A 27651-nucleotide genomic window follows, 5' to 3' on the forward strand; every position below is an offset into this window, starting at 1 on the left:
GCAATGTCGCAGCCCCATGAGGTGGCGCGATCGCTCCATGGCGTTGCTTTGGTCGTCTATCGGCTGGTCTATTGTTTCTTCGTGGGCCGTTTCTTCGTGGTCGATCTTGCGATGTGTTACCTGGTGTTTGCGTGCCGGGTTGGTCTGCATGTGTAGTCTTCGAGCTCCAACGACCATGGTAGGGTCTCCAGGGATCCGGGTTGTTGGGATTGCCATTGTTGTTGGGCTTGTTAGGACCACCCCTACCAGTCCCGTTAGAGCGGCGCTCGAAGCCACCTTCAGTCCCCATTTCTGAGCGCAATGTGCTATCACGAGCCTGATACGATGGATATGAACGATGATAGGATCTCGGGTGATATGATAGCCGGACTCGAGAAGTGAGAATGAGATTGGGTTGCGAAGTCTGTACGACGCCGTCAGCGAGAGAAGTGAAACGGATAATGTCTGTCAGGCCATGCATACACAAACGGCCCCGCTTCGAAACATTCGATCGAGCTTGGCGTATTCAGAGAGAGCTGGCCTTGGGGCTAGCATGGAGATGTTTGTAAATGACTTGCATGGGCACAGTAGCGACTGCAGTGAAAGCAAATATGGCCAAGGAGAGCGAGCGAGCGAGCGAGCGAAGTGCAGAGTGGCCAGCGATGGGCGGAGGAGCGATCAATCGCAATGCGGACGGACCAGGGGAAAAATCGCGATCAATTTCCCCACACGCCCAATCAACGACGAGCCGCCTCGGCGACCGCCCCTGATTTCGGCAGAATTGGGGCCATTTTTTTTTTCCTGCTCCGCATCGCATCTCACCGCCATACGCCATACGGCAAAAATTGGATTTTCTTATCACCAATACTCATTTCTTGATTCATCGCACAAACCAAAATGGCCATATCAGATCTTCTCAATCGCCGGGTGCGGGCGCTCCCCGAGGAAGACGAAGGGGTTTACTCAGATGGTTCCGGTTCCGAGGAGGCTAGTGACCTTGCGCCATCGGACCACTCGGACTCCGATAATGCCAGCGACGGTTCTCTCAATAAGGACGATGTCGACAATGATGCTCTGGTTGGTATTCTCAACGCTGTATCATGCAAGCCCAATAGAGAGCTGACTCATGACGCAGTCAGACGAAGTTTCCGATGCTGCAGATGATGACGGTTCAGACGATGGCGAGAGCGACGATGATGCACCCGAGGATGACGTCCAGGCCTCTATTGGTAACATTTCATTTGGCGCGCTAGCCAAAGCGCAAGCATCCCTAGGTCCGAAAGCGAAACGTGCCGCAAAGGCCGCCCGGAGTACAGATGAAGCCAACGCAGCTCCGTCGCCCCTCGACGATATTCGAGCGCAGATCCGCGAAGCCCGGGAGCAGAAACGGCAAGCATTACCTAAGTCGAAAGATTCGGAGAAGCCTTCTCGCTCTTCCAAACACGCGCCTATGGTGCAGTCTTCCAAGTACGCCGTTTCTCGCAAGCGCACGGTCGTCGAGCCCCCGAGCATACCCAAATCCCGAGATCCACGCTTTGACCCGACGGTGACCAGCCAGGGTGGTCGGGGCAATACTCAGGGTGTCAAGGACGCCTATGCCTTCCTCGACGAATACCGTGCAGATGAGCTCAAGGACCTGAAGGCACAGTACGCCAAGACGAAGAATCCTGCACAGAAGGAAGCCTTGAAGCGAGAGATTCGATCAACCCAGGATCGACTCCGCGCAATGGAGAACAGAAAGCGAGAGAGGGATATTTTGGCCGACCACAAGAAGAAGGAGAAGCAGCTCATCCGCGAAGGAAAGAAGAGCACCCCGTACTACATGAAGAAGTCGGAGCTTAAGAAGCAGGTTCTGCTTCAGAAGTACGAGAATATGAACTCCAAAGACCGCACAAAGGCACTTGAAAGGAGACGGAAGAAGACCGCAGCGAAAGAAAGGAAAGAAATGCCTATGGAGCGTCGAGCTTTGGCCGACGACGATGCACCCAGAGACCACGGAGGGGGTTTCAAGCGTCGCCGGCTTGCTTAATGTGAATTGCGTCTTTTGCTATCGCTCATAGAGGACCTCATTTGTGTACATAATTATGCAGACCACATACCAGTATACCCATCATGGTATTACCTATCATTATCCAGAATTACCGTGTTTCGCCGGCTTCAATGTTTTCGGCCCAGCATAGCAACCAAAGTATTATCGTGAGTATCGGGGTAAGAATAAGAATGAGAGAAGAGTGAAATGTCCAATAAGACTTGGTGAAGAAGAAAACGAACAGAGCATTGGTATCGCAAATATGAACATCGAGTAGAGGAAAGAGCAATCATAGACACAACACGGATCACCAAAAGATGAAGTCCCTAACGATATAGACATGGTTCTGAGACCAACACAACCTGCCAATAAACGCCTCATAGCCAGTGAATCCCACAAGCTTAGATGTAGGTGATGAAATGAGTGCATGCAGAACGGAATCGTGAATGAGATAGAGCAGAAACTTTGACAATGATGACAACTTGAAATGCTGTCTGCGGTGTGGTATAGGATGCAGCGAAGAAGATAACTCAAGATGCTGGAAGTAATCCAGTTCTCCTTCCGGTCTAGGAGCAACTGATCATGCATGTTCATAGAAATGGTCATAGTATGCATATTCATCATGCCGAGAACGCAGAGTTCTCAAAACATGTTCCCACACGTGACTGAGGACAGATCCCCACCTGGGTGTAAGGCTTCCGCCGGAGGTGTAGCCGAACTGCCCGGCCAACAAGTACGTGCTATGTTATGTGGCTCATAAAGGCCGGTGGCCCTGGCGACTGGGCGAAGCCACCCTTCAGGTGATAGGATGCAGAGACGACGCACTAGTCTTTCAAGAATGGAATAGATCCCATGCTCGGGCGCAAAGACTGAGAAACTCTTCCTTCTTCTTTCTCTGGGTTTCGGGCGAGTCTCTACCGGCACCAAATGGACCACGGCTGGTACTTGCGCCAGAAGCCAGAGCTGGGTTCGGGCGATAGAGTTGCTCGGGACCATGGCCGAGTGGAGGACTGCCATGCTCATGCTCGTACTCATTTCGAGAGCGGCGACGGGCAGATCTTTCCAAATGATACAGAGCTGGCTGCGCTTGCACATTTGTCGCCGGCGTAATCTCCGGGTGAGGTGCGCCAGATTTGGGGGGACCATTAGCAATCCGCGGAGACGGTGGAGTTGGCGGTTGGTGGCCGCCGTAGTGCACAATGCGAGGCAGAAGCTCTTCCCGACCACCCGACATCTCCTGGACAGCTTCTTCGGCAGAGCGATACTCTCTTGGCCGCTTGGGGATTTGAGCGGATTCACGGGACATCCTGGGAGACGGGATGGGCGGTAAGTTGTTTGACTGGGATGAGCTGGCACCGGATGCGCCGGGGTAGAAAGGTCCCCTGTTGATTTCCCTTTCGCGGCCGCCTAGAGCGTCCGATCCAAACACATCCGAGAGTGGTGGAAGGCGGTTGTTCGTTTGGGTGGCAGGAACATGGTGAATATGAGACGTGGACCCCAGAGTAGGACTCTGGTTGACGATATGGCGGGTCAATGGCTGTGGCTCATGGCGGCCTGTAAATGTCTGGTTCAGTGGTGCGGATTGGATCACACGCTCATTTGCGAATTGAGCTGCCGATGGAGGTACGATGGACAATCCCGGTGGTCTCCGCTTCGAGGCAGCTGTCTTGGGCAAACCAAACGAGTCCGATGGTTTGATTCCCTCTGGCCCATCATCCTTGGCCGATTTCTGTAGACGCGATTCGATGATGGATCTCTGCTGATCACGGACTGACAAACTCCGTTGGAGTTGCTCCCTCATGACTGGGTCGTGGGTTTGGAAGCCCGGCGACAAGCACGCGATTCCGACGTTCTGCATATTGAGGCCATCTCGGGCAGTCATCGGACCGCCTGGAGCCCGGGCAGACAACCCTCCCGAGGTAGGGAGGCTAGTGGAGAGATCCAATCGTCGGGGACGAGGTCGAGTATGGGACTGCATTGCGGGCGACGAGGGTGGCTCCTTCTTAACTATGACTTTCGAAGAGTTTATTCCGTTTTGCGACCTAGCTGATTATTAGCACACTCGGGCGACATACGCACTTGACGTCAAATACTCACGATGGGGAGGTCGGCTTCCTTCCTGCGGGTGATGTTTGAGTCAACGAGCCATCCCGTGACGGTCCAGACAACCGAGGCGGCGTAGTGCTGTTCTGATTATTCGAAGTCGCGGGTGCCAGTGTTGGGCAATTCTTCGGACTCAAGTCACGGGTCATGCGCGGCGAGGTGAGCGGAGCAGCCTGGACTGGCGCAACCGCGGTGGACATACTGATGAAGAAAGGTGACCGGGCGAAATGAGACGCAGAAGGTCGAAGCAAGTGCGACTCCTTGGCAAAGCTGTCGACAGCAGAAATAGCTTTCACGCCGATCCAATCTCGAACTGAACAGATACCCTCTCGGGTGCTGTCTCACACAGCCACTGTGTATATATACGGTTTGAAGCCTGTGCCACGCTAGGTCTCACAGCTTAACTGGCCGGAGATTCAAATTATTTTTATGATAGGTATTGTTGTGTGGTATCAAATTGAGGAACGATGTTGAGCAAAGGGGAGCGCGCGGTCAGCGAGCTCGGGGAGCGTCGGCGGCTAATCGGGTGGACGATTCGTAGGGTGATGGAAAGCGTGCGTGGCGTGGTGTAGCGTAGCGTAGTGGAGGGACGAGGAGGTACTTTGGTCGGTAAATAAGCTCCGGAGGAAGAGGAAAGAGAAGAACGGACGGGTCCAGCCCAAACAAGGAACGACCAGCACAGAGGAGGGAGGACGAAGAGGGAGAATGGATTAGAGATGAAGGGAAGGAGGAGGTAGGGAAGAGGAGAAGAGAAGAAAGCCGGCGGCGGCGGCGGCCGATGTGGCACCCTGACCCAAATTGCGCTCAAACAGAAAGATGAGTGAGGGTGGTTAAGGTAGTAGGGTAGGGAGGTAGGTAGATAGAATAGGCAAGTAGGTAGATAGTGGTAGGTGGTGGGAGAGAGAAGTAGGAGAATGGATAGATTGGAGTGGTCAAAGAGTTATTGGGAGAGGCGGTTAACTAAAGCTGGCTGGGCTGGCGGCAGTGTGACAACGGTTAGAGGTCGGTCAGAGAATCCCATCCGGTCTGGCCCCCAATGTGAGAACTGTTGGCTCGAATCAATGGAGATGGATATGATATCGGTGAACTTGGCCCGCAAAAGACAGAACAATGCAAGTCAACCAGATCTATCTGCCTGCAACAAAGGATTGGGTCAAATGAGAAGAAAAGGGAAAGAAGACGAAGAGAGGAAGAGGAAGGAGGAGGAGAAGAAGAAGAAGAAGAAGAAGAAGAAGAAGAAGGAAGAAGAATTCAAAAATGAAAGACAACAGAAAGCAGGCCGAGAAATTATTGTATGTAGTTATGGAGTGGCACTAATTAATAAGGATGTATGTTTGACTTTTGGGGGGTGGAGGAGGAGGAGGGAGGGAGAGGGAGGGGGGAAAGAGGAGTGAGTGAGTGGAGGGGAGAAAAGAAAACAGGGCCGAGTCAATCTCGATGAGACGGTGGCATAAAGAACTGGAAACTACACTACAGAAGACCGTACTCAAAAAAGGTACATAGTACAATTCATCACCCCGTCCTCATCAATCAGAGCTTGCATCTGGATCCAATCTAAAGAAGAAATCTCAATTAAATTGAACAAAACTTCCTAGATGAATCTGACGAAGGGTCAAAAAAGGGAAAAAGAAAAAAAAAAGAAAAAAAAAAAGTCAAAGATAGGCTAGAGTATAAAGGGAATAATCTCAATCATCATCAGTATCAAACGAGGGAGTGGGAATTGGGCTGAAATTGGAGCGACGAGGCACTCGAATGGATGTGGGGGAAGTAGTAGAATCCGATTCAGGCGTGGTTTGAAGATCGGTTGCATACATGTACTCATGCTGCTCATACAACAGACACTAAAGCTCTCCAGCATGAATGAGCTTTATCGGGTCCGACACTATGTAACAATCTATCTATCTCATTTCTATGAACAGCAAAGAGAGAGAGGAGGGGGAAGCAGAGGAAGGAGGAGGAATAAAACACAGAGAAAAAATCGGCTGAGAGGCATCCAGAATGGTAAGCAGTGAAGGCAAGTAGCCATTGATGAACGGGGATAATTCCTAATAATCCCTCCTGGATGCTCAGACCAAGTGGAGAGGATTTCATCTGATTGGCACCGGCTGAGACATGGTTTGTTTCCGCCCAGGGCTTGTCGCCGAAGATGTGACACACTTGTGACAATTGGCAGTAATCACTTAGGTTTGTCGCTAGAAGGAGGACACCCTCGGGACCTTTCACTCTGGATTTTTTGGACTTATGTATATCAGTGTATATATAAAGTAGTTGGGTCAGTAAACAGGTACTGGGAGACAGTTCGATGCTGTCATAGACACTGACCGAGAATATGAAGAAATGTATCGGTAGACTCAAATGAATAAATGATGGCCAGGTACAGCACATACAGCATAGCTAGGTGACTATCAGCGAAACGCTGACTAACCCCACGGACTAACTGCCTTAGCAGTCAAGTAACCAACCAACCCAACCAACCAAACAACCTAGTGCGACCCCTCCCCCTCCCATCCGGCTTCCGACCTGAATGAACAAGAGAACTGCTGATAAACTGGGAACTACAGTAGAGAACAGCTGACACTGCTGCTTATGCTACAGAGTATTGTTCATTCCTGAGCTAACAAGTGTCATACACAGTCACAAAAGTACAGTACTATCTGAGTTCTCTTCTTTGTCCTGACTACTGCACAAAACATACCTGAAAGTCTGAAAACAGTCAAGGGAACGAGCATCCGAGCTTCATCACGGCCACGAACCATGACCCAGTTGGAAATCCCTCCCTCCCACCTCCGTCCTCTACCCTCTCCACCCCCTGGGTGGCAAACCCAGACCACCTGCGACGCCAGCCTCCCTCACCATCACCAAAACCTACTGGCGCCAAACTGGTGGAAACAATAGTGAGTTAGTGTCCCCTGGCCCTGGCCCCAACCGAGCCCACTTTCTGTCAGATGGATGGGTCATGGCCCCCCCTCAGCCTCCTCTCCTCTGATTTTCAAATTTGGATGGTGGCAGCAGCAGCAGCAGCAGCAGAACAGATAATAATGGGGTTCTATTCAACCCAGGGAATTTATCCGAACTTGACATCTCACATTTCCCCACGTTCGCTTCCTCTTGACCCTACGAAACTGCACAAACAATAAGCCAGAAACAGGTGGCTAGGGGTTGCTCATGAACGCCAGCCTTTTTTTTTTTTCCACGGTGCATCGATCGATCATCCCGCGATCAGCTCTTGTCCTTGTCATGACCCGAAGCGGGTCGAACTGTCAATCGACCACAACTGGATGACCATCTGAACAAGACACAAATAATACTTGAGTACGTAGGAGGGTGTGTGTCATTGCGTAGAAAAAGAGCCTGATCCAGACTTTATGTATGCGTTGCTTTCCGTATTGTCTAGGCATATCCACCCATGTTTATGGCCGATAGCCGCTGCGCTCATGAATTCTCTCCAACTGAGATAAATTATAGAATTGAGATGAATTCAGAACAGGGAGGGTGAGAAACTGACTCGGGACTGTTGCATGCAGGGGATCATCTAATCTATGAGAGGATTAAGCCCTTGTTGCCCCCAACCGCAACAACCATTGTCTAGAACGAGCCTGTCACCCTCCCGGGTCGACCGGCGATCTCGCACGAGTCTGTTATATTCCGCTCCGAGTGCAATATGTATAGCTCGTGGACACTATTCGGAGATTCTCACCAAGCATATAACCCGATTTGGAAACGGTTCAAGACACGGACCAGCTTCAAGCCTGTCACTGCGATTAGCTCGCTTCCTGCAATAGAAAACTGCGATACTGTCTCGTTCAAATAGCGCAGGTCTAAGGAACGCGGCAATCAAATTTTAAATTAATTGATTGAGTTACTGGAGTGGTTCGGTGTGTCGAGACGAGATATGATCACCTCTTTAGGATCTAGTGCGAAGCGAAATTAGTATAGGATCCAAAGTGAGTCCAGAGCCAGACAACACCATTGATCTAGTACTGTACTCTGAAATTGTTCTTGATTAGCACTGATTTGCATTTTCATGCTAATCATGAAGAGATTAATGGGTCGACTCCGGTGGTGGGAGAAGGTTTCCTGCCTACTGGTGGGATCATGCACCAATGCTAGACATGCAGCGAACTATAAGAACTACTGCAATGGATCAATCAACCCCTGTTACCGTTGCAATTGGGCTCGGGGGGACAAACACCACTAAGTGACTCCCGGGACGATTTCGGGGGTTGTTGTACGGAGTACGGAAAAGAACGAACAAGATACATAGAATGGACCCTTTTCCCCCCAGCAGATGCTGAGTCGAAACAGAGGATGAGCATTTGCATGGAACCGAGCCAACCCCTCCCCTTCTTCCTTTCTATCTATTGAATCTACTGAATCATTGTTTGGTTTTTGTTTTTGTTTTTATTCTGGCAATGGTGCAACTGATGTTGCCTGAAACTATCCGTCGGAGCGTATCAATTCAATCTCACGGGAAATAGTGTAGCACATCTTGATTATTGCTCCACCCCTCATTTCCGTGATGCACGGAGAAGGAGAGAGGGGCGAAATGATGATGGGGCCACTTTCTCACAACTGCCGGGACAAATTGGTCATCCGTACCTAGTAGTCCGTTGGACGTGCGATGAAGGTCATTTACTAAACTCCGAGTATGATAGCCAATCATGGAGTGACATCAAGCGACTGTACCGGTACATTGTTATCAAAAGTATCAAGGGCCATGAATGTTCAGCATCATCCAAAGCCTGGATGAACTCGATGGAGTACTGTACCTGCGGATCACACAAATTAGTATGGGGCGGGTCCCACGTGTCTTGTCCACCTTGCAAATCAGGTCAAGAAACCACTTCCCGGTAAGGAGTATGGGTCGAGTCGCATCCCCCGTCCAATCCTCTCCCGTCTCAGGGAAAGGAAACTCGCTAACTTATCGATAGTAGCTTTGGCGTGCCGTGGGACATCCTCGTCTTCGGAATGATGCTTGTTTCATTTTGCTTGGAGAATGAGGGGTTGATTGAAGTTTGAATACAGTCGTCGGCTCGCTCATGAGACACACACTGCGTGTGGCCAACCAAATTTCTTCTCCGTCGGCTGTTGGCTCGTTGAAACGTCAGAAGTTCATTATCCAGGTCGATCTCGGTACCAACATTCAAAATTTACTACGCAGTACTGTTCCAATTTCATATACTGTCGAGACATGATACTTTTCTCTTCACTGAAGCACGGGTACAGTACAGGTTCTAAACATGCTCGAGAACTGAAACCGTCGCCAAGCAATACCAAAACCGGTTATCCTGCATTGATGCCGTGCTTCTGGGCAAGTGTGCGTCAATTCCATGCATATATACGACGGACCCCTTTCTTTACCTTACCAATTGCTCCTTGAGCACGGCAACAAATAGAGCTCCCTTTAATATCAAATCACCCGGTCTTTCCATTCTTGCACGGCCGGTTGATGTTATCAACACGAGGCTTTCCGTTCGCATTTGCGCCGCGCAGATTCTAGTCCCAACGTCGCCCGTCTGCACGGTCCTGTTGCTAATATTAATCCTCCCATGTGGACAGTGGGCAGGGTGGTCTGAGTCAAGCGGTATGGTTCCTGGCCGATCCCAATAAGAAGCTGTCAAGAATAGTATCATTCAATTTTGAACGGTCAGAATCAAATCATTGGCCAACTGCTCTGTATTATAGCAATTGTTTACTTGGCAAGGGCATTCTGACTGTCTTCATCCGTCGCTTCCAGGCTCGAAGTCACTGTGTCAATTGATGTTCTACGCACCCCAGCTATCTGCAGCTCGCTGCGATGTTAAGATCCTGTTTAACCTGTTCAACTTGTGTTAGTATGCTACAGCATGGTTTTTCTCAAAATGTGTAATTGCCAGGCAAGACCTGCATGATTTAGGAGTAATAATCCATCCCACAACCACAAAAGTATGTTTACTCAGAGCATGACCTCTTACAGGATTCATCATCCTCAGGCGATGATTCATTGACTTACTCCGCAATTCACATCTTCTGCAATGACACGATAATCAAGCGCGGAAGGGAAAGCCTAGTCTCTGAGCTCATGCCCCATCATCCAGATCAATAGCAATACAACAGTCATTGATAGTTGGCGAAGCTCCATCACCATTACAAGCACCCTAGACCGTTGTCATAGAACATAGATTCCTTCAAAACAAGAGCATAGCTCTCTCATCCGAATCGCGAATAAGCTTTACGAACACGGAAGGCGGTGATGCAACATCCCTCCCATCCCAAGGCGGTCAACCATCGATAAAACCGATTTTTTGCATTTTTCTCTCCGCCGCGCCGATAGCCATCGCAATAGCACATCCTCCTAGCAATTTCTTGATTCCTTGTGACCGTTAGTCCTGCCTGCTTCTTCTTGCTACTAGGGCTTTCTCCGTGATAGTCTCTGACATCTGGTGCAACCTCCCACTTCCCACGCGCACAACCCACTTTCCATACCCCGCTTCACCTCTACCCAGAAAGAGAGAGAGAGGTATGTCTATCAACTCAGCCCTTTAAAGCAGCAGCGCAACCCAGACCACCCTCTCATTCCTGTCGACGATTTAATATCTAACAATCCCTCCAGTAATACCCCCTCAGCTTCACCCAAACTCCACCAGTCACATTCCCGTCCCACCTCGAAATCACAATGCCCGGCTCCGTCGACCAAGAAAACGACCAGTCCATGATGGACGCCGCCCCGGAGCAGCAGCACGAGCAGGACGACGTCCTCGAGTTGGAAGATAAGCGCATCGTCGTCGTACGCCTCACCCTTACCTCTTTTCACTCCAGCCTCTGATACCATACCACCCCAATATCTTAACTCATCCTGTGAAAAGTTACCCGGAGCCACCGAAACCGCCGCATCATTCCAATTCGACGGAGAGGGACACACCCTGGGTAATGCGCTACGATACGCGATCATGAAGAAGTGAGATCCACTTGATCCCACCCACCCATCCTGGATCTGTTCCTTGATCTGGTCTTGGGGACTCTAGGCGAGGGAATGTAAATGGATGGAATCTCGCTAACATTTGAAAACCAGCCCTCAAGTTGAATTCTGTGGTTATACCATCCCCCACCCTTCAGAGACAAAGATGAACCTGAGAATTCAGACTTATGGTATGCATCTCTCTCCCCGCGCCTTTTACCTCCATTCAAGGGATCGGGCCAATTCGGCGTTGTACTGCAAATGGGGAGAAGAAAACTAACAGGTAGTCCAGATTCAACAACGGCCGTCGAAGCCCTGGAGAAGGGTCTGGATACCCTGATGGACCTGTGCGATGTTGTCACGGACAAGTTCACTGTTGCGCGCGATGAGTTCAATGCGTCGTCCAAGGTGGATCGGATGGAGTCGTAGGTTCTCTTCGTTCTGTTTTCTAGTGTTCTTTTTTTTTTCTTCTTTTGAAATCACTTGGTCTTCATCTTGGCGTTGTATTTAGAGAAAAGTTTCGATTTCGGTTGTCATAATGACCCAACATTTTCTACTTGATCGAGCCTTTTACTGTGTGTACATTGAGCGGTGTGTTTTCTGGCTTGGACGGTACATAGCACCTAGTTTACCATGAGTGGGTTCGGGGTGCTTGAGGTTAAGGGACTGCGTATAAGTTAGTAAGGACGAGTCAATGTGGATTGAGCTTGCTGTCTATGTTGATCAAGCGGTATCCGGCCTGGACTCTATGTGGTAGTGCATGGTGCAAATGGTATGTAGCTTCTTGGCCGCCCTTCTTGATATACCTCTTCTCTCTCACGCTTGTACTTGTAGAAGTTGACCAATTCAGAGTCAAGCATGTGGCAGGTAACATGGCATGCTTGATCAAGCATTACTGTCTTAATGGATCTTACGTCATGTGAAGAGCACCTCCACTGCTCAACCCGGACAAGCGACACACAGAACGATCCTACCCCTCGTGAGACACGAGTCCATTGCTGAATCTAGCAACAACACATATTTACATGGAGCGCACACTCATACCCTCTACCCGGATCTATCAGCTCACGAGTCTAAGCCCAGGGTTGTTCTCATAACTAGAAGGAATACAAGATAAAAAAAAACACTTTCAATGCTGCGGGATAATTTGAAGAAAAAAAAAGGGAAACATGAAATCAATTGCGGCCTTCCAAGAAGCCGGAGATGAAGTTGGGGGGGAGGCGAGCACCGGGCTCCTCCTCCGGCCGGAAGTACTTCATCACGTGCGACAGCTGCTTCCAGTAGTTGAGGGTTTCCTGTCATGAAGCTCAATATTAGTTGGTCTGGTCATTGGTGTATTTGGTGCGATGTGCCGGAGTCGTGGAGTGGGGAGGGGTGGGAGTGATTGTATATTGCATGGAAGTGATGAGCTATTCAAGCTCTCCGATTCAATTTTAACATGCCGCATAAACCCCAAACCGCCAACCCCAAACCCACATATCCTATCGCATTGACCACATAGAAAAGACAGCAAAGGCCCAACTCACCTGGAATTCGGCGTGGCTCTGGTACAACAGCACGTCGATCACATTCAATTGGCTGACGTAACGGTGCTTCTCGAACTCCTGGCGAATCTTCGTCCGGATAGCGGAAACGGGCATGTCCAGGGAGTACATAGTCTGGATCTCGGGGGACTAATCGAAGACACATCACATCATGTCAATTGTCAGCTCGGGGGTTTGATCTTGAGTATGTTCTCGTGGTAAAGTTGCTCGTCTCGCGTTCCCCCCCCCGAGGCTCTTCTGCGCGTCCTGGCGAAAGAGCTCCCTCCCTCCAGTCAAAGGTGACAAGAGACGACGACAACAATAAAAAGCAGCAATTCCGAAATGCAATCAAATATTCCAAGAGTGTCGAAGACTAACCGCTCTAAGCCATTCTCTGTAGGACCGGATAACACGACGCTTCGCCTCGGCCAGGTTGGCAGCTATACACGGGGTTTTTTCAAGGTCAGCTTGTGAGTTCCGGCCATTGACGTCGCGCCAATTTCTAAGGGCGCCGGACCACCGGTGGATCGGAGGGTGGAGGAAGGGTGGTTTGTGGTTTGGTAATATCACGTACAGGAGCGAGTGCGCTGAGCGAGGAACGTAGGGTTGATAGTCATCTTGACAATTGAGGATTGAGGCAATTGATGGGCACAGCCTTGAGGCTCCGAGGTTTGGCAAGGAGATAGAGGAGAGTGGGTAAGTTTCTCTGTTCTGCTCGGGACGGAATGCCTTGAGAGTTTAGCGTTGACGGGATTGGGAGGAGATCGAATGGGGGTCTGGTTCTGGAGGTTGCCGCCGTCCCCACCTCACCGCCTGCCTCTTTCAAAAATTGTTCTTTTTTCGCGGGCGCAAAGCTTGGGGGTCAGAGGGGATTGTTTTCTGATCTTCATTCATTTGGACCGTGTGGAAATAATTCTCCAAAGATTCGATCGTTCGTCTCTGTGTCAAGGAGATATACGCAGGTCATTTCAAGGAACCTGTGCCTCTATTGTCTTTGTGGACTTGGAAGTTCCCATCGCCCGCATTTTTCCTTTTCGAATTTTCTACCCACCACCCGCATCAACACCCCGGTGTTCTTATATCTTTTTTTTTTTTTTTCTTTTTTCCAGAAATAAGATCAAGACCAAGATGGCCCCGACAAAGTCCTCGGCCAAGGGCAAGGGTCCTTCTTCGACCAAGGGAGACGCCAAGAGCAAGCCTCTCTCGTCCGGTACGAAAGTGAGCAAGAAGAACGTCAAGCGCCCGCCGCCCAAGGAAGTCAAGTCGAAAGCGCGCACGGAATCCAGCCTGCTGAAGAAGACGAAGAAGAGGGAGTACACCGAGAAGGAGCTGGACCTGCCTCAGTTGAACATGATCACGCCCGTTGGTGTGGTGAAGCCCAGGGGCAAGAAGAAGGGCAAAACTTTCGTGGACGATGCGGTATGTGATTCTTACCATACACGGGGATCTGTGATCGGATCGGAGGGACTGTAGACTGGACTTCTTTGCTGATCTTTGGTCGGTTCTTGCAGGAGGGAATGATGACGATTCTTGCCATGGTTAATGCCGACCGGGAGGGTCAGATCGAGTCGAAGCTGATGAAGGCCCGTCAATTGGAGGAGATCCGGGAGGCGAAGAGGAAGGAGGCTGAGGCCAGGCACGCGGAGAAAAAGAACAAGCTGGTACGTATCTTGCGGTCATGGTAAAGACGTGTTTGTGTTGGGATGTTACTAACAAAGGATACGGGGAACAGGAAGAGGTAAAACAATCGATTCGCAATAAGAAGCACAAGGGCGGCCCTAAAGCCGACAAAGCGGCCTCCGTACCCGACAAGTCGTCCAAATCAAAGGGCAAGAGAAAGAGCGTCGCATTTGCTTGATTTTGTTTCATTTTCTTTTAAAAGTAATGCTGTCTATATCAGGTCTATGTATCTAGATGGGTCTCTGGCGTTTCAACGGTCTATATCCTGCCAAAACAATTGCATGCATTCATGATGAACCACCCCCCCCCCCCTCCCCCCCTCTCTCCCAACTTCTGATGTATGCGGCGCTCGGAATCCGCTAGAAGTACTCGCACATGATGCGTCTCTAGGCTGAAGAGGGCACGATCTTGATATCTAGCTTGCGCCGCACAGGGCCGAAAAGCGGTTTAGGCGTCTTATCGCTGTCTTGCGCAGGTCGCGCAATGTAAGGCGGTAGGCGATCGGGGTGCTCAACCTTGCCTGGAATGGTGTGATCCACTTCCTTGGCCATGAGGTTAAGGAAATTGGACACCTTGAATAGTCAATAGGCTGGAACAAAAGTCAAGGCGAACAACGTACCGGTTTAACAAACCACCTGTCACCACCAAACTCGAACCAGCCGAGATGCCCACCCCACGAGGTGGTCGCCATGACACCATACGGGGTTCTGGCAATTTCTCCATATGGCAGAGCCTTTGCGCAAGCAATCTACTCGGCTGTCAGCACATGAAAGCAGTTCGAATGTCAGGGGTGCAGCTTACCGGGTCATCTTCGGCCTGGATTACGAAGAAAGGAATCTTAATGCCAAGCATAGAGTCGATGGAAGAGGCATCTCGATAGTAAGCACCTTCAGTAGGATAGCCCCATGCAGGGCATTGCAGCGCTCTAAAGTATGGCGTCAGCGGTTGAAATGCAAGTCTGCCCAGGACAGTCCATTACCGGTCGAATTCGTGCAAATAAGTAACATTCCTGATTTCTTCGACGTTGACCAGTGGATTCAAGGCGACCGACTCCACATGTCTGGCACCGTTAGTTGGTGTAATAGCTGACAGACGAGTTGGGATCCCATCACATACTGCTCGAAAAGCTTCTTCATGCTCGATCCCATCACCTTGCTGTATACCTGAAGTCCCAGCAAGCTGCTCTTCAGGTATTCCGAGCTGACCTCCAAATTCCAGGGGCTAGCACAAAGCACGGCTGCTTTCAATTGGCAGGCATCCCCCTCTTCGCCAAGGTACTATAACCAATGCATTAGTTGCTGATCCCAGAGAAAGCACGTGTTCAGGACTCACGTTAGTGAGGATGTTTGCGCCCAAGGAGAAGCCGATTCCGAAAAGGGGCCGATTCGGGAATGTCTTCCGTAGCCATTTGACGGCCTGACGGACATCCCACGTGGCGCGGGCATTGTAGAGTATATTGGTGGTAATCTTGGTTTGCGAACAGCCCCGGGAGTTGATAACGCACGCTTCCCACGATTTGTCCTGGATCAGAGGCGCAACCACATGGCGCAGGTATACCTCATGTGATCCGCCGCTCAGGCCGTGCAGAACAACCAGCATAGGCTTGGTATCGTCCGATGGAAGCGCCGTAAATTCATCCTCGGTAAAGAATGAGGTCCTCTCCGGTAGTCCCTCGGGCAGAGTATACTTTCTCTCTGGGTCAGAGGTCTGGTCATTCTTGGACGGCTCGTAGGGATCTACGACGAAATCCACGGCAAAATGCCCATCGAACATCTGGTTGTCCGCCTCGAACATCCATCTCTTGTAGTAAACCGGAACGCTATCATACTTGACTGCAGTCCAGGCAGTCTGAAGGTGACCATTGAAGAGGAATGGATTGAGATCACAGGTTGCTGGTGTGGCTGTGCGACAAAGATCTGCCAGCGCTACTTGCTCCTTGGCACCAGACTTGCCATTTTTCCGGGTCAAGATGAGGTTATTGTCTTTGGCGCTGTAGAAGGAGACCCGACCACGTGGGCGAGCCCAGGAAAGTAAGCCCATGGCTAGCAGACCCGAGAAAAGAAGAGGGATCGATAATGTGCTCAGGACGCTAATGGGAGAGATGTCAACAGGCGACATGACGGAAGGTAGAAGGGGCTAGACTCCGAGGCACCGGCGAAACATGCGAAATGTAAACTGTAAACCACGGGGGGGGGAGTTGTTCGTTTACCCAAGCCTGAAAGATCGCTCTAGACTTGTAGCGATTGCACTTGCAAATCCTGTATAATTGATAATTGACAAAATCTTCTCCAAGTCCTCTCCAAGTTGTGGAAGTAGACTTTGCATTCCAGAGGCTGTCGTCACCTCACATGAATTTCTTCTTTTTCTTCGAGAGCCTCGGCTTGATTGCCAAAAGGGGCAACATCACTAATCATTCATCTTATCAGTGGCCTTATCGTGCCGATCAGTCAGCTCGGCTGCTTATTCAGGCTGTCTAACCCAGTATAGTTAGTCACTCTGAGTGAAGATCATGAGGGAATGCAGGAAGACGTCATTTGGACAAACCCCCCATCTACTCTCAAGTCGCATTGCTCATCACTTCTTTTCTGTCATTCCCCCCATCCCCCCATCCCCCCATCCCCCCATCCCCCCAATCCCTGTGGGCTGTGGGCTGTGCTACATTGAGCTGCTAGCTTACTTCTCCTATTTCTAGAGACACAGCAGCATTCTCACCGGGCAGGGTGAGGGTTGCAGGTGGTTCGGCACTTTTAAGCTTCTCGATCCGGTAAGCCAGCCCGGATGCGGAAGTTTAGTATAGAGTTCGGTGGAATAGCATCATAGACTCTCCGCGCCTGGTCGCAGTTGGGTGGCTTCCCACTCAGAAATTTACCATGATTTGGATTCGGAATTCCCCTCTGGTTCGATGCGGCCTTGGGTAGAGCTGCCCTCTTCTCCCTGCGCCGACACAGGATCTTGTCGCATGGAAGCTTGATTGCTTCTTCCACTGTGACCCTGGCGCGTGCTCCGTTTGCGTGCGAATTGACAGCCTTGCGTGTGAACTACTTCAAGGTCAAGAGGCCCTCCTTCTTGTATCTCTCTCTGATTTTGATTCCTTTCGTCATGTGGTCCGCTTGATACTATATCTTTTACTTCTAGTACATCATGATGCCCGTGAGCCAGCAGAAAACAGGCTCGCTCTTTCTTCACCGATGAGCTTTTGTAGGATTTCAACCGAGAATCAAACCAGAAGAAATAAGCGCCTCAGCTGGGAACCATTCAACAAATCATTCCTGGCCGCGGCGATCCATGATTTAGGGCCCAGTGTCCCGATCGATATGGCATATAGCTTACGTCGTGCTGCCGAAAAACTGAAGATCATCGCCAAAATGAATCGGTGGACGCGGAGCCACCCCGCAGGAAAGGGTAGGGGTTTCGATTCTAGCGGGCGATGCTTCCTTCTCGAACTGCCAACCGAACTACTATTGGCGATCATTTCCCATCTATCGGTAATACCCGAGGCTTGTCTAGCGCTGACATGCAAGCGACTCTACGCGATATCCGGGGCGATCCTGGGAGCCAAAGCTCTCCACTTTAATCGCGACTTCGCACCACTTTTTCACCACTACCGAAATGGTCACAATCTCGTCACTCCACGGTGGCAATTTATCAATCTGCTGGAAGACGGCCGCTGGCGTGCCTGCTCGAAATGTCTAAAACTACATCCACGGAGCTCGTTCCCTCCACGTGAGCTGAGACGGAAGTCCGATGACCGAGCATGCAACTTGGGTAACTCTGCGGGCATCGTGGATCTATGCCCATGCAAGAAGCTCACTTTCCAGGACAAGACGGATCTCGTACAGCTTCTGAAGACCCGACAGATATCAGTGGACGCCCTTACCCTGCAGTTCGGGAGCGGCATTCAGCAGCAGCGCTTTTGCTGGCACTCCTGCAAGGAGAACTATGGATCAACGCAGCTTGAGATTGCGATATATCCTGAGCTGGACCAAGACGACTTGTTGAGGATACATACAGAGTATCATATGACAACAGGAACTGGACAGCTGGGCAGAGAAGAACACATCACACCTCGCTTCGGATGTGCTCACCGGTCAGTCGACTTGTGGTTATCCAGTGTCTGTCAAAGCACCATCTGTCGTCTCTATGACAGCCACTGTGCCTCGTGCAAGAGGATATCCATCTGCAACACCTGCAACGCCTCTTTGAGGTGTCCTCGCAAACAGCCCTGTCGGATAGATGAAGCGACTGACAAGGCCACCTACCATTTCTGGACCGAAAGGTGCCTTGGAGGCACTAGTCTGGTTCCCGATCAGGCATGGGCTTCTCAGCGAATTCACCCGGCGGAGAATTTTTTTGATGCTACCAATTGCAGTGAGATGTGTCCTTGGACTATTCGAGAACATCCTCCTCTGGAAGAAGCCCCAACTTTGGGGATGAACATACTTGAGCCTGCGATGCAAGACCAGTCGCTTAACCAGTTATACTCTTCAATCAACATGATATAGAAGATGACAAATGCGCCCCTAGACTGAATGGCGCTGGGCGTGGTTCGGGGTATGCTTGATTATGTGCACGGTCAATCCTGTATGGTGTTGTGGGATTTTTCGAGATCTGCGTGAGTTGGGTAGGAGGAACAGGGCTGCTATACTATATATCTTCTTTTGGGCTCTATGCAAACTTGTCCGCAATTATATGATCATGTAAACAGCTGAGTTTGACCAGACACTATTAAAGAAGTTAATGAATCTGTAGAGCAGAGAATCTTTTTATATCTAGGAATGCTGGGACCAAATTCCTCCAAGAAGTCGAATTGCTCCCTCCCTCACCTGACTTGCCTGACTGATCGGACCGCGTGGGGAGGTTTCTCCGAACCCGACGCGGAAACGGAAATGACCGCGCGATTGTTCAAGAAGACCAGGACCGAAAGCAGTGACCGCGCAAAAAGAGTCCCCAACTTCTAGTCTCCTCAGCACGGCTTACTTTCAATCGGGATTACCAGAGCGCAGTGGATAAATGAGCATCTTCTGCGTCCTGGGGCGATGAGCTACCCACCACCCCACAACGGCCAATATCCTTCGCAATACATGCAACAACCCCCCAATCTCCCGCACCATCACCAGCAGACCATCCACCCGCAGCAGCTCCTTTACAACAACAATGTCAACGCGACTGCTTCGCCATATCAATATGGCAAGCAGATTGTCTACCCCCAGGTCATGATTCCGGCCTATCCTACATACACTCAACCCTACGCCCCGCAGCAACCACAGCAGCAACAACCGCAGCAGCAGCCGCAGCAGCAGCAACCTCCCCCCCAGCAGCAGCAACCACAATATGTGAATCCGTCCGAACTCTTCCAACCCCCTCCTCTTCCGGCTACCTCACCTCCTCGATACCCTCACACTTCGTCCCAGTACAACGCGACACCCGCAGTCACTACCGCTGGCAGCATACATTCCCCCATCCTTTCCACATCGACCCCTGCTCAGCCCGCGTACTATGCCAATCCAAGCCCCGACCAAGGGAAACAGGCCTCCTACAACGAGAATGCCCAAGCTACATCGAATCCACCAGTAGCCCCAGCACCATCTGTCTCAGCGCCATCTGTGTCGGCACCACCCGTGTCAGCACCACCCGTGTCAGCACCACCAGTGTCAGCACCACCTGTAATCGCTGCACCCGTTGCTGCTACCCCCATCGCCGCTAAAGTGGCTGCGACTAAGTCCGTGTCCGCAACCCCATCGGCTCCATCCCCAAAGCCCGTTCAGGTGCTCATCCCCGCACCTTCACCAGATGTGCAGCAGAAGCTGCAGCGACAGTCCTCCAAGAAACCGACTCCCAAACAAACACCGCAGCAGCCGATGAAATCCTCTACACAGAAGTCGCCAAAAACACCTGATTACCAGCTGTTGCTGTTGGCTATGGCGGATGAGTATCTCGACGCGGCTCACAGTCATGGGACCATGGTGGCCCTGCTAAGACGGGAGATGGACATGGAAGAGTACTATAAACTGGTTGCAACAGGCCTTGGATGCTTAGAGGCGGTATTAAAGGTATGAGAGATAGCTTGAGTGAGATTTGTTCTCTATGGTCATTAACCTAATTTAGAACTGGAGACTTCAACCTCGAGTTGAGGCTCTTGTGCGGTTACGGTATGCGCGGATCCTGTTCGAGGAAACAGACAATGATTTTGAGGCTGAGACAGCTCTGAGCAAAGGCGTATGTAAACATTCTCTGTACACCCATTTTGAGTGCCATGGCTAAGGTCTGTTCCAGATTGATTTGTGTGAGCGTGTAGGTAAATCCCAGCAGTTGATGAATGATCCAAGCTTACACCGGACTAGAACCGCATGTTGGATTTGAAGTATAGTATGCAGCATCTCTTGGCTCGGATGCTACATAAGACGAACCCGAAGGCCTCGATGAAAGCCGTGGATGGCATGATACAAGATGTCGAAGCGTGGGTCTTTAATGGCGAACCTGAGAGGGATTCTTACTAACGTCAGCAGTTATCGCCATTCGGCCTGGGAATATGCCTTTCGCTTCCTTCGCGCATCGCTCTCACTCTCTTCTCACGCCCATCAAGATTCTGTATCAGCACTACAACACCTCCATAAAATAGCCAACATGGCCCATCGCAATGGCGACAAGGCCGTTTCAGCTATGTCTGCGATAATAGAAGCCCTTGCACATCTGCAGCAAGGCACCGGGTCCGACGCGATCGAGCAGGCTCAACGCGCAGTGGCGGCAGCACGAAGCCATCAGCTGAACGATGACCTTCGTCACATTCCGCAGCTGACTACGCTGGTCCAGATTGTCGACATATGCTGTAGTCTTCTGGACTACGACGTCAACCAATCGTCTCAGAAGCTGAAAGTCATGCAAGACATGATGGACGAGCGATTGAGTGACTCAAACTGGCGCGATGACGGGTCCTTTTCCATCCCCCTGAGTGGCAAGTCGGCTGGTCCTTCTTCCATTGACACTGGGGACATTCTCCAGGTACAGGGCGGCACCCTATTGTTGAGCTTCAATTGGCTCCCGCAGCATGACCTGTATGCACTCTGCTATTTCCTCAGCTCCATCACTCTCAGCTGCAAAAACTCCTATGACGGACGCAAAGCGGAGAAGTTCCTCCAGGAGGGCATACGCATGGTGAAAGGTTAGTCGGTTGCGATTTGTGATTCTCTTTCTTTCTCTTGACCTCACACTGACCCTGTTGCCTGCAGGAAGTTCCAAAGCGCCACAAGACATTACCGAGTCCGTGGTAAATGCAAACAGACGCGTCGAATGGCGCCGAACCCTCTACTGCAGTCTCCTCGTCCAACAAGTCTTTCTCGCCTGCGGTCGCACCGACTGGGATCTGGCCACGAAAACGTTACACGAACTGCGACAAGAAGCCCTAGGTCTCGGTGGCCAGCTTCCAGAGACCATCAAATGTATGATGGACTACGCGAGCGGCGCCATCGCTCAAGCGACAGGCGATCTGGATGCAGCCCTCCGGGCGTTCCAGTCCCCAACCCTCTCTCTACACTTCTCGTCCGCCACCAGCAGCAAAGGCGCGCGCAACGACCCCCGCCGGGACCTTGCGATACTATCCGCGCTAAACACCGTCCTCATGCTCAGCGAACCATCTCATCCGTCCCATCACCAACTCCCCGCCATCCTAGCCACCGTCGAACCCTTTTGTACCTCTAGCCCCAGTAAATACATCCAAGCCGCCTATTACCTCGTCTGCGCCACCGTGCAGACCGAATCAACCATCCAAACTAAACAACACCTCCAACAAGCCCTACAATCAGCCACAGCCATCAGCAACAGCCAGATCACCTGCATGACCCTTACTTTCATGAGCTGGAAATACTTCCGCGGCGTCGTCGGCGAGCAGGCCGAGAAGAGCGCCCGGGCTGGCCGCGCCATGGCCCGAAAGGCCAACGACCGCCTGTGGGTCAGCGTCACCGACGAAATGCTCGCGGAGACGCTGGAGCGGCAAGGCAAGAACGAAGAAGCCTTGGGAGTGAGAGAGGAAGGTCATCGGGTGATGAACGGTTTACCGACGGCCTTACGGCGGGCTGTCTAATGGAGGTTAAAGTCTGGTTATATGTTATAGTGTGTGTGTGTGTGTGTGTGTGTGTGTGTGTGTGTGTGTGTGTGATGTCTCATTCATTGTATTGTCCTGATATAGAGCGTCTTCTGTGTCCTTTCTCCTTTTCTAGGGGTTGGATTGGGTTGGGGTTTCTGACTGGGTGGATTACCGTGCTACTGGGCTTCTTCTACGATCGCCCCCCTATTTGGCGTGTATACTCCCATAGTAAGTATTATTGTTTGCGATAAGATAGAGCCCCTTGCTCCCTCCCCCATCGGGCTCGCTTTCCACCAGCTGGTACCCATTCTGGTTCTCTGTGTGTGGGGAGAGGTGTTGGAATGACATATACAGTAGTTTGTCAATGGGGAATAATCCTCCAAGTCACAGTTCGAACTACGGCCACTACGAGTATTGGATACTTTCATACCCTCCATGACGACACCAGACAAGCAAAGTAGATGGCTAAAGGATGAACCGCAACCCTAGGACTAACCTACGGCCCCTTACCAGCCACTCACTACCTACAAATGAAGCATGTTTAAATAAATCGAGTAGGTTTGGATATTCTTCATCCTATTATGATGCACAAGCACATGTACATGCACATGCGCATGACGCGCATGAGTGACGAAGAACATGTATGTAGCCCAGACATGCACAGTAGTACTTCCGAAACCGCCTTTCCTCTCTGACATAGATCATCAGGCCGTCTAGAGCTGCCTGAGTTGACTACTCAAAACCAGCTAGCCAGAAAAGGAAGCACCGATCACTGCCCGCCCTGCCGCGCCAGACAAACGAGGAACACCATACAAAAACAAAACAAAAAGAAACACACCCGCTATACCAGATCGTCGCCGTCGCGTGTCGATGGCTGGCTGACTTGGATTATCAAATCGATAGACAGATGGATAGATAGATGGATAGATAGATGGGGAAGAAATTGGCATTGGTAAACTCCATTCACCTTGATTTTCTCCGAACGCCTGCGCGCAAGAAGCCCTATGCACCCAGCTGAGTAAGGAAAGGAAACGCGATGACGCAAAAGAACAGAGTCCGGACCCCCCTGAGATTTCTGCTTGAACAGAATCATGTATGCAAGTCGAGTCTCGGGAACAAAGAGAACGGTAGGTGGAGTCGGAGGAGAAAAGTGAGATCTTCGAGCCGGGGAATTCCAGCATGGGAGTTTGGGTGGATGAAGTTTGGACGGGTGGTGTGTAAGAGGTTGAGATCTCGAATTAAATAAAGACGATTTCCAGTTTTGATGTGTTCCACGAAAGCCCGCTAACTTTGGCTCGACTGCTGCAGCATTCTGTTCTGATGCTCTCAGGTAGTCCTGAGAACGGGTTATAAGCTCTAACCAACCCTTGTCCGTCGATAGAAGATGGAATAGCAAGAGACGACATCAAGGAAAGTAGATCGGATGTTGTTTTCACTTATTATTTCAAGCATGTTGAAAAGCGATCCCCGTCTAACCCAGACCACCCCAGGCACCTCGGATGCGTCGTGCAAGCTGGATATCCTTCTGCATAATGGTCACGCGCTTGGCGTGAATGGCGCATAGATTGGTGTCCTCGAAAAGATGGACCAGGAACGCCTCGGCGGCTTCTTGGAGGGCCAAGATTGCATGCGATTGCCAGCGCAGCTCGGAGCCGACTTCGGCGGGGAGAAGATCCAAGGCGACCTCGCGGACCAGTCGCGCGAATGGCAGCTTTCTGATGAGCAGGTCGAATGAGCGTTGGTAATGGCGGATTTCCTTCAGGGCAACCGTTCCAGGTTTGTACCGGCGACGACGACCTGTGGGGGTGGGATCGCCCGCTATAGGATCCTGTTAGGTGCTTGGTTTTGGGGCCCGTCGAGAAAGAGGGCAAACGTACGTTCAACATTGGATGTCTTTGGTGCTTTAGCCGGCCGCTTGCCTTTGGTGACACCTGCGGGTTTGCGCCCGCGAGCGGCGGGGGATTTAGTCGCAGCTGGAGCAGTCGATGGGCCAGCAGCAGCGGGGGCGGCGGCGGCAGCACCATCATCAACAGCAGCAGCGGGGGCAGCCGTTGATTTCCGTGGCCCAGCAATTGACTTGCGACCGCGCCCTGTCTTAGGAGGCATGTTGGAATCCGTGTTATTGGTATATTCGGGGGTGAAGAACAAATTGGTCGTCAATGTGAGGGAATTTGCGCACGAGTCCCTCCTGCTGCAGCTTGCAGATGGTCAACCACTGGGGTTTGACCGTGAGTCTCCGAGTGGGATCGAGTCTTCTCGTGCGAGTGCAAGCTAGAGAGGAGCGGAAGGGGAGACAAGTTCTCGAGCCAAGAATGTAGTTATTGTTGTTGCACCGTTTGTTTTGGATTTTTAGCTTTGGTCCGTCACGGACCGCTGGGACAGCTTTGCTTGGTAGACTTTGCAGTCTTTTGTTGCAATTCCAAGTTGGGTGGGATGGATGGGCTCAGAGAAGTGGTAAGTGGTAAGTGGTGGTTCAATTACTGTATGTATGGAAGGGAGTGCATGCAATCGGATGAAGGTGGGATTTGGAGATCCCAGCCACCTGCATTTCCGTGACGCGTGGGGGACCGCGTTCCCTTTCGACTTCAAGCGCGCGCGTGTGTGAGTGCATGGCTTACTAAGTCATGTCAGATCATCAGCTGACATAAGCTCCTAGCTTATTAAGAAGCTACTACCTGGCCTCAGGCAAAAAGGCCAGCTAGCTGGAAGCTCGTCAGTAGTGAGTATCAGCACAGCACAGCAACAGCAACAGCGCCGCTCCCAATCTTATCAGTTCAAGTCAAGTTGCCTACATCACCATCGATCCTATCCTATTCCTTTACTTTCTCTTCCAACCCCCAACCCCCAACCCCCAACCCCCATCCCGTGCCAATTTCTACTCCAGTCAATTGCTACTCTTATCTGACCTACATTCACTTAGAGAAGCGATAGAGCAATCTCAATCTCGCTAATCCATTCCGCCTTCCACTCCAAAAACACAATGGCCGCCATCTGGGGTAACGGCGGGCAGGCTGGCCAGTTCCCGCTTGAACAATGGTTCTATGAAATGCCTCCCGTGACACGCTGGTGGACAGCAGCCACCGTCGTCACGTCGGTATTGGTCCAGTGCCATGTCCTCACTCCCTTCCAGCTATTCTACAGCTTTCGCGCCGTATATGTAAAGTCTCAGGTATGTTGCGCGCGGTCCGGAGCAAAGGCAGGCGCCCGCTGCCTGCGCGTTTAGTGATAGTGATAGTGACGACACCCAAGCTAACCGTGATGTGCAGTACTGGCGCTTGCTGACCACTTTCCTCTACTTTGGACCATTGAACCTCGATCTTCTGTTCCATGTCTTCTTCTTGCAGCGGTACTCGCGCCTCCTAGAAGAGTCGTCGGGTCGGTCGCCAGCTCATTTCTCTTGGCTGCTGTTCTACGCCATGGCCTCTCTTCTTTTGCTTTCGCCATTTCTCTCGCTGCCTTTCCTGGGAAGCGCCCTCTCGTCGAGTCTGGTTTACATCTGGAGCCGTCGCAACCCGGACACTCGCCTGAGCTTCCTCGGGATGTTGGTGTTCTCGGCGCCCTATCTCCCCTGGGTGCTGATGGCGTTCAGCCTGGTCGTCCACGGGATTGTGCCCAAGGACGAAATCTGCGGTGTCGTGGTCGGACATGTCTGGTATTTCTTTAATGATGTCTACCCATCGCTGCATGGTGGCCATCGGCCTTTCGACCCCCCAGCCTGGTGGGTCCGTCTATTTGAGCCCGCGACTGGCGATGGGAATGGTGGTCTCGCTGCCACTGCCGCCGCCGCACCTGAGATTCGATGAGCGGTTGTCGAAGGCCGAGTCTTGCAAGTGGAATGCATGCTGGGAAAAATCGCAGACCGAGACCTATTACCCGCGAAGCACACGAGCCTCTTTCCGAACCAGGAATTTCTCGGTTGAGGGCCGCGACGTGCAGGGGGCATGCGCACTTGAAAGTACAGAATACAAACCACATTTCGATAATGGCAGCATCTCTGCATGTTGGGGCGCTCACTCAGATGTGTCTGGAGGTCATTTGATATGGTATGGTGATGGGGTGCAAGGGCCATTTGCGCCACTATCGCTTTCTTGTTCGATTAGCCGGAGGTATTATGCAGCCTGTCGCATTGTCGATGTATCGCACGTGGGCGCAAGCATCAAACTCATTTGCTGGCTGGGTCGAGCGGTCCTTTAAAAGGGGAACGAAAGTTTCGAACCGAAGATGCCCGGTGGATAACCCATGACCTAGGCATTTGTCGGAGGGCTTTGTGACATTGTTTCTTTTGCACGTTGAGCTCTTTAGCGAGTTACATTGGATATACCCCTGTTGTAATGCAAGCATTGATCACGTTGTGATATGGTTCCGGGAAGAAGCGAACTCAAATAGAACCTCCAGCAAATGAGGAGGGGGGAGGGTAAATGATGCTACTGTATGTGCATGGCAGGGTCAGAACCTGAACGGCCTGGCCTGCCCACGTGTACTGTAGATCCCCAATGCCAGGGGTAGAAAATCTCCGCATGATCGGGGAGGAGCCTGAGCGATGGTGGTGGGCTTAGCCGCCGACGACCTACTCATACAATGTACAGTACACAGTAATAAAGTCAGTCGACTCTGAGGCTTGCGCTCGGATCTCTCCTCTCCGATCGCATCTTCCATCCATGTGCCACCACACCGGTCTCTACAACAATGGGTCTTTCACGAGAATCGGTCAGGGTTCCAATCCCAACGTAGCCAGCCTTCTTCCTTGGCCCACGTAGTGATCATCATTCGCTAAACTTGTTGATTACCAACCACCCTTGCACTGGTTAGTCCGTCACTACGGCATAGCATCCAAATTTCATAAGGGGCGTCCGGGTTTCCCACGGCGACAACCGAGGGAGCAAGTCAATTATGTAGTTTGGGAGGGGAGGGGGGTGTGGGGGTCGATAATGCTATCGTCATTTGTGGCCAAACACGAATGCGGGGTTGTTGGGAGAGACCGACTGACGTTTAAGTACTGGGCTGTATAACTACTTGTAGTAACTAACCTCCTGCCTCAGGCAGAGCTTTATTGTCCAGAGATGAGAATTGAGTTAATCGGGTACAGTACCTAGATTAAACTGCGATGTGCGTGCGATGTTCCAAAACTACTTGTAGAGTAGGAGAATTGATCGTCGCTGCTTCTTGTGCAAGGGGCAGGGTCCAGGGAGGAGGGAAACTTCCGTGTATAAAGAGACTAAGTCAAGGGGGTGAATGTTTCATTTCTGTTGCATATGAAGCCAAGATTTCGAATCTCGGGGGCGAGGCCTGGATCGTGTCCATGTGTTCTGTACAGTACAGT

General features: G+C 51.2%; 11 protein-coding genes across 11 annotated transcripts; 5 read left to right on the forward strand and 6 right to left on the reverse strand.

Moving 5' to 3' along the window:
- The first annotated feature begins 808 nt into the window (after positions 1-808).
- Positions 809-2089, forward strand: rrp36 (putative pre-rRNA processing protein). The gene is made up of 2 exons (XM_025641448.1): positions 809-1056; positions 1115-2089. Exons 1-2 carry the CDS (start codon positions 877-879, stop codon positions 2006-2008), a joined length of 1074 nt encoding a protein of 357 aa, XP_025492553.1. The 5' UTR covers positions 809-876; the 3' UTR covers positions 2009-2089.
- BO82DRAFT_66316 (uncharacterized protein) lies at positions 2090-2736 on the reverse strand. Its single transcript, XM_025641447.1, has one exon. It carries the CDS (start codon positions 2630-2632, stop codon positions 2171-2173), a length of 462 nt encoding a protein of 153 aa, XP_025492554.1. The 5' UTR covers positions 2633-2736; the 3' UTR covers positions 2090-2170.
- Positions 2737-4668, reverse strand: BO82DRAFT_66331 (uncharacterized protein). Its single transcript, XM_025641449.1, has 2 exons — positions 4106-4668; positions 2737-4050 (listed from the first exon to the last, which is right to left on the reverse strand). Exons 1-2 carry the CDS (start codon positions 4309-4311, stop codon positions 2841-2843), a joined length of 1416 nt encoding a protein of 471 aa, XP_025492555.1. The 5' UTR covers positions 4312-4668; the 3' UTR covers positions 2737-2840.
- A 1108-nt stretch (positions 4669-5776) lies between these two features.
- Positions 5777-6586, reverse strand: BO82DRAFT_66379 (uncharacterized protein). Its single transcript, XM_025641450.1, has one exon. The coding sequence runs from the start codon at positions 6494-6496 to the stop codon at positions 5939-5941; it is 558 nt and encodes a 185-aa protein (XP_025492556.1). The 5' UTR covers positions 6497-6586; the 3' UTR covers positions 5777-5938.
- A 3849-nt stretch (positions 6587-10435) lies between these two features.
- On the forward strand, positions 10436-11507 carry BO82DRAFT_353906 (DNA-directed RNA polymerase core subunit RPC19). The gene is made up of 5 exons (XM_025635081.1): positions 10436-10610; positions 10704-10877; positions 10957-11048; positions 11163-11239; positions 11341-11507. Exons 2-5 carry the CDS (start codon positions 10767-10769, stop codon positions 11475-11477), a joined length of 417 nt encoding a protein of 138 aa, XP_025492557.1. The 5' UTR covers positions 10436-10610; positions 10704-10766; the 3' UTR covers positions 11478-11507.
- Positions 11508-12091: 584 nt separating this feature from the next.
- BO82DRAFT_309089 (putative NADH-ubiquinone oxidoreductase B14 subunit) lies at positions 12092-13237 on the reverse strand. The gene is made up of 4 exons (XM_025632340.1): positions 13146-13237; positions 12950-13011; positions 12575-12721; positions 12092-12343 (listed from the first exon to the last, which is right to left on the reverse strand). The coding sequence occupies exons 1-4, from the start codon at positions 13186-13188 to the stop codon at positions 12224-12226; spliced, it is 372 nt and encodes a 123-aa protein (XP_025492558.1). The 5' UTR covers positions 13189-13237; the 3' UTR covers positions 12092-12223.
- Positions 13238-13624: 387 nt separating this feature from the next.
- Positions 13625-14543, forward strand: loc1. The gene is made up of 3 exons (XM_025635082.1): positions 13625-13990; positions 14083-14232; positions 14304-14543. Exons 1-3 carry the CDS (start codon positions 13700-13702, stop codon positions 14427-14429), a joined length of 567 nt encoding a protein of 188 aa, XP_025492559.1. The 5' UTR covers positions 13625-13699; the 3' UTR covers positions 14430-14543.
- A 27-nt stretch (positions 14544-14570) lies between these two features.
- BO82DRAFT_353911 (putative hydrolase, alpha/beta fold family) lies at positions 14571-16555 on the reverse strand. Its single transcript, XM_025635083.1, has 6 exons — positions 15584-16555; positions 15368-15528; positions 15231-15311; positions 15053-15176; positions 14871-14999; positions 14571-14823 (listed from the first exon to the last, which is right to left on the reverse strand). The coding sequence occupies exons 1-6, from the start codon at positions 16367-16369 to the stop codon at positions 14638-14640; spliced, it is 1467 nt and encodes a 488-aa protein (XP_025492560.1). The 5' UTR covers positions 16370-16555; the 3' UTR covers positions 14571-14637.
- Positions 16556-17565: 1010 nt separating this feature from the next.
- On the forward strand, positions 17566-22328 carry BO82DRAFT_374162 (uncharacterized protein; the record flags this gene model as incomplete). The annotated part of the gene is made up of 7 exons (XM_025637403.1): positions 17566-18725; positions 19248-20301; positions 20357-20467; positions 20525-20542; positions 20593-20708; positions 20758-21410; positions 21478-22328. The coding sequence occupies 7 exons, from the start codon at positions 17566-17568 to the stop codon at positions 22326-22328; spliced, it is 3963 nt and encodes a 1320-aa protein (XP_025492561.1).
- Positions 22329-23657: 1329 nt separating this feature from the next.
- BO82DRAFT_66509 (histone H3 family protein) lies at positions 23658-24600 on the reverse strand. Its single transcript, XM_025641451.1, has 2 exons — positions 24209-24600; positions 23658-24149 (listed from the first exon to the last, which is right to left on the reverse strand). Exons 1-2 carry the CDS (start codon positions 24435-24437, stop codon positions 23803-23805), a joined length of 576 nt encoding a protein of 191 aa, XP_025492562.1. The 5' UTR covers positions 24438-24600; the 3' UTR covers positions 23658-23802.
- A 711-nt stretch (positions 24601-25311) lies between these two features.
- derA (putative ER-associated proteolytic system protein Der1) lies at positions 25312-26134 on the forward strand (the record flags this gene model as incomplete). The annotated part of the gene is made up of 2 exons (XM_025636946.1): positions 25312-25500; positions 25598-26134. The coding sequence occupies 2 exons, from the start codon at positions 25312-25314 to the stop codon at positions 26132-26134; spliced, it is 726 nt and encodes a 241-aa protein (XP_025492563.1).
- Between the last annotated feature and the right edge of the window lie 1517 nt (positions 26135-27651).

Source organism: Aspergillus uvarum (genome assembly GCF_003184745.1).
Source record: "Aspergillus uvarum CBS 121591 unplaced genomic scaffold BO82scaffold_23, whole genome shotgun sequence".
NCBI lineage: Eukaryota > Fungi > Ascomycota > Eurotiomycetes > Eurotiales > Aspergillaceae > Aspergillus > Aspergillus uvarum.